A 5,032-nucleotide genomic window follows, 5' to 3' on the forward strand; every position below is an offset into this window, starting at 1 on the left:
CGATCAGTAAAGTCACTACATCCCCAGCTTTCCACCTTCCCGCTTTCCGACATGATTAATATATATAGGCTCAAATCATTAAAATACGAGTTATATTTTGTAGACCAGAGGATGATCCCTTTGCATGTATTAGTAGGGGTTGATGGTCCATATTTGTAAAATAAGTGGGACCATAAATTTCCACCAATATATGTAAATGAATCATTCCTTGATCTATAAAATGTGGATCAGAAAATCCGACCTCGTAGTAAGAGCCTACAGTCATTTAAAATTTGAGTTATACTCATAAATTAACCAAAGTTATTAAAATATCCATCTCTCTCATACATTATCTTTCATGCATTAAACAAGGTAATTTTTAGGACAATTAATTACATAAATATAACTGATATTACCATTTAAATAAGAAACAAATGAATAAAATAAACATGTATGATTTGAGAATTATCTTATAATTAGATCCATTTTACTGAAGGCTTTTCTTTGAAGGTCAGAGAATGCAGCAAACTACCACCACCTTGATCCTGTTTCTTCTTCTTCTTACTCGAAGCACCAAATAGCTTACTCCAAAACCTCTCTTTCGTCACCTTCAACTCCTTGTCTTTCTTCTTCTCCTCCTCTTCCTTCCGACGACGGCCTCTGACGGCGAACATCAACGACCGACTCTTCGTCAGCCGACCAGTAACCACCCTAGCCCGCTTCATTTCATGGAGTCGTGGCGGCGAGGAAGCCGAAGAAGAGACGTCATCGGAGCCGTCGTCATCGTCCGAGTACAGCGACGAAGAGCACGACGAAGAAAGACCCGCAGCAGCGGAGGAAGAGGTCGAGAGGTGCTGATAGAGCTTCTCCCTGAGGCAGAAGGGACAAACCCCGACCGACTGCCGGTGCTTCGGGTGCCTCTTGCACCGGCCTCCGTCCGCCGTCGGCCTCCCCATTATTAATTCGCCAATTTCTTCTCGTGCGGAGACGTATGCGATACATATAAAGGAGATCGATCGAGGCGCTAGGGAAATTTCCTGGTTGCTTCGTCGGTGGGGAGTTGGAATATGCATGGAAAGAAGAGCACTTTAATTTGGACTCGACTTCTTCGGAGAAGCCAATGCGAAGTTGGAACCGTACGATGCAGATTCGAAGATCGGAATCGTGATTCAAGCTACATGGCCCGGATCAGGTCTTCTTCTTAACTCAAAATCTGACGTGGATATGTCGTTGAATGTAGTACGGGCGAGATGACGATTGGGTACCAATCATTCCATTCTGGTTGGCATTTTTATTTGACGAAAGAATTTGTTGGCCAGTTGTCGTGCCATGAAAGGTCGTGGAAGCTGCGTTCAACATGTGTTTGTGGTCGGTCTCGGTACTCGTCACTGCATTTGCGACGGTGCCATTAAGACGCTTTCTGGCACGCCTGCCGCGCTGAATGATGGTATAGCCCTAATAATTTTATGAATTTATAGATAATGTTAAATGACTAGATTTTAATTTGTTAGAATAGATTTTCTATAATTTTTAGAGTCATTATGTTTAATTTTTAAAACAATATCATATTTTATGAATTAATTATATCCTTTCTCATCTATTTTTATATTTAATTTTTCAAAATAATACCTAATTAATTTTAATTAATAATACTTAATTAATTTTTAATTAGATAAACTTATTTGTTAGGTAAGTCAGATTGGATTTACCGTAAATTTATTTTAGTTTATTGACCTATGATTCTTCCGTACGTATATTTATCGATCGACGTAATCTACGAATTAATGAAATATAAAAAAACAATTAATGACATATAGAAATTTCGGAAAAGTGGTTCATAAAAGTAATGTAATAAATAGTCCGAATTTGAATAAAATGCCAACAGGGCCCATCATTACCGTCAAAAAAAAAAAAAACAAACGACTGGATTCAGTATTTCGATATCAATGGAGCGCTGGAGCTCCATACGACCATGTGAAACTTGTTGGCCTCGATCGTCATCGCTCAATTAAGTTGGTGATGATGATAGTGGATCCCATCTAAAATCAGTGAAAGCTACGTCGATGAGCTAATGAGAAGGTTGATTAAAAGAAAATCTCGAAGAAGAAGCACCTGTAAACACACAGAGAGTAGAGGAAGATAAATATTACTAAGCAAGTTAGGAGGTCAGTGACATAACCACTCTAACGATCAAGTCAGTAAAGTGATTGTGGTTCTTCTTGTGAGATGGATTTTATATTTTGAGCTGCTTAATTGGACTATTTTGCTCCGTCAGATTCTGAAATTGATGCGCGGAGCTAACTGCTATAAGGATGCAATCTCGCTAGCTCAGGTTTGACCCTATGAATCCCCATCATTAATCACTATGTTGCTGATTGGTTTGATTTCCCACTTTGCTGCTGAGTGCTGATTGATTATTTGATTTATATTTTTTTTTGTATGTACGCCAATTTAAGACGCAATTTATTTCTCTAAATTATATAAATTAATTTAATTTCTGTAATTAATTTTAATGAATCGGAATTAAATTGCAACACTTACTTTCAGGCCGTGTCATATCTTATTAAACAAGTATTTCTTTCACTTAGCAAACTATGTTATAAAAAATTTCTCATATTAAGGATGTGTTTAGTAGGGTGTAATCTATTTTGTAATGTAATCCATATTACATTATAAGGTTAATTATTTTATTTGCTTTCATTTTAAACTTGTAATGTAATGTAATCTGAATTACAAAATGTAATGAAGTTTTGTAATCTGGATTACAAAATAAACATATTGTAATCCGATTACATTACGAGGTCACCTTTTAACAAAAATTTGAATGTCAAATATACCCCTAGTCTGTCGCCGCCCATCTTCGCTCGCCGCCATTGCCAACGCCCACCACCGCCCCCCCTCGCGCCCGGCGACCGCCCGCGCCCGACGACCGGCGACCACCGGCGGCTAGCGATCGGTGACCGCGCGGCGACCGGCGAATGGCCGACGACCGGCGACGGCCGGCGATCAGCGACGATCGGCGATCAGCGACGGCCGGCGATCAGTGACGGCCGACAACCGACTACGACCAACGCCTGGTGACAGCCGGCGACGCCCGGTGACAGCCGACGATGCTCGACAACCGGCGGCAGCGGCCATCGCAAGCTCTGACAGAGATGTAGCGCCCGCCGGCAGAAGTTGTAGGATATTTTTGTCATTTTATAATAATATGAATTACATTCCTTATAAAAATAATGGACACCAAACAAAAGAATGTAATCACCTTTGTAATTAAAGATTACATACATTTCATTACCAAACGTAATAATGTAATCAAGATTATATTACATTACATTATATTACAAATTTGATTACATTACAAGCTTAATTATATTACGTCCAACTAAACGTAGCCTAAGTTCAATCCCACTCTAATTCTAATGCCGGGATCCGTCCTAGGTGGTGGGTGACTGAGAATATGGCATATAACAATAGTAGGATGTGAAGTTCTCAGTAAACATACTTGTACCCACGGGGACGACATCCTATATAACATATATATTATCCATATATAATTAGCTATCACATCATGATAAGATAAATACCCTGACAATTATGCATGTAACATTTATTGTGACTTAATCTGTGAATCATAATAGTCTAATGGGCAGACCAATCATCTTATTGGGCTTTCAAGGTCCATCATCCTTAGGAGCAGTTTGAATAGGAGTTCAGCCCTCACGGGCTGGATCAGCTGGAGAGGTGCCTGATTCTTGCAGCTAAGATTCTGAGGTCAAAGGTCGCCAGTTACACACGGGGTTAAAATCCTGGTCTGTTGTGCCAAAAATTCCTGTGACCCCCAGTCACCTCTCTTGTCCAGCATTAACCGTGATTTACTCCCTCTGGAATCCTGGGGGGCCAGGTCCAGGGGACCGCTAGGGTGACGGTTCCACCTTTTACAGTTTTAATAGGAGTTCAACAAGAGAAAAGGACATAGAAGGGAGCGGAGCCCTGTGTATTGTGAATCCGATATAAAACATAGTCTTGACTTAGTGGGAGTAGAGCCCGTAGAGTCGAAGAAATCCGACTGGAAAAATGTATGGGAGCATAGCCATGGAGTTTGATCGGAAGATTGCATGAGAGTTGAGCATGCAGTGTTAGTAGGAGAAGAGCCCGTGGAGTCGGAGAAATTTGACTGGAAGAAGGTATGGGAGCATAGTCTTGGAGTTTGATCGGAAGATTGCATGAGAGTAGAGCCTGCAGTGTCAGTGGGAGCAGAGACCATGGAGTCAGAAAAATCTGACCGGAAGAATGTATGGGGGCAAAGCCCTAGAGTCCAATTGGAAGATTGTATAGGAAAAGAGCATGCGGTCTCAGTATAAGCAGAGCCTCTAGAGTAGGGAAAATTCAATCAAAAGATCGCCAAGGTTGGCCCCTTTTAGGATTTGACCTCCTCATCATCTAAAAGATTAACTTTATAATCCTATGTATGTTTCTTATAGCTAGCACATACAAGACTGATGTTCAGAAATGTGGTTGATGTGGTAGAATTATGTAGTCTTCATGTGATCTATATGGTTAAAAATTATATTGAGCCATCAATCAAAGTTATGATGAGTTAGACGTGATCCAAAGAGAATTGGACTCAGCTCAGATGAGATTCAGATTTGATCGAACTTGCTCAGCACACTCATCTCAAGGAATAGAGTTTGTCTGAAGACAAGACAGTTACTAAGACTTGGCTTCAATCATTGACATCGCTCCTGGCTTGACTCTATATCTAGACATCTTCTTTGTTTTAGTCTCAATCACCGACATCACCTCTGCTTCGACCTCAGATCTCGTTAGCCTCAAATCTCGAGATCTCCCCTGGCTCAGCCTTGGTCATGAAAATCCTCCTTGCTCGGCCTCAATTGTCGACATCATCTCTATCTCAGTTTTGATCATCGACTTCATCTATCTTCAAGGGCACTCAACATCAATCTCATTTCTTCATTTGTTCTTAGATTGAACCCACACTCTAAGGGACATGTAGAAAATGTGTGAGAGGTGTGTGAAAAATGGACACAATGTA

General features: G+C 40.6%; 1 protein-coding gene across 1 annotated transcript; it reads right to left on the bottom strand.

The window, feature by feature from the left end:
• Nucleotides 1-455: 455 nt before the first annotated feature.
• Nucleotides 456-935, bottom strand: LOC121999175. The gene has a single exon (XM_042553893.1). It carries the CDS (start codon nt 933-935, stop codon nt 456-458), a length of 480 nt encoding a protein of 159 aa, XP_042409827.1.
• Nucleotides 936-5,032: the final 4,097 nt, after the last annotated feature.

The sequence above is a fragment of the Zingiber officinale genome, chromosome 7A, assembly GCF_018446385.1.
Source record: "Zingiber officinale cultivar Zhangliang chromosome 7A, Zo_v1.1, whole genome shotgun sequence".
Classification (NCBI taxonomy): domain Eukaryota; kingdom Viridiplantae; phylum Streptophyta; class Magnoliopsida; order Zingiberales; family Zingiberaceae; genus Zingiber; species Zingiber officinale.

What these genes read in the sequence shown, in the direction of transcription:
- LOC121999175 (XM_042553893.1), bottom strand. Translation starts at nt 935, where the DNA reads ATGGGGAGGCCGACGGCGGACGGAGGCCGGTGCAAGAGGCACCCGAAG.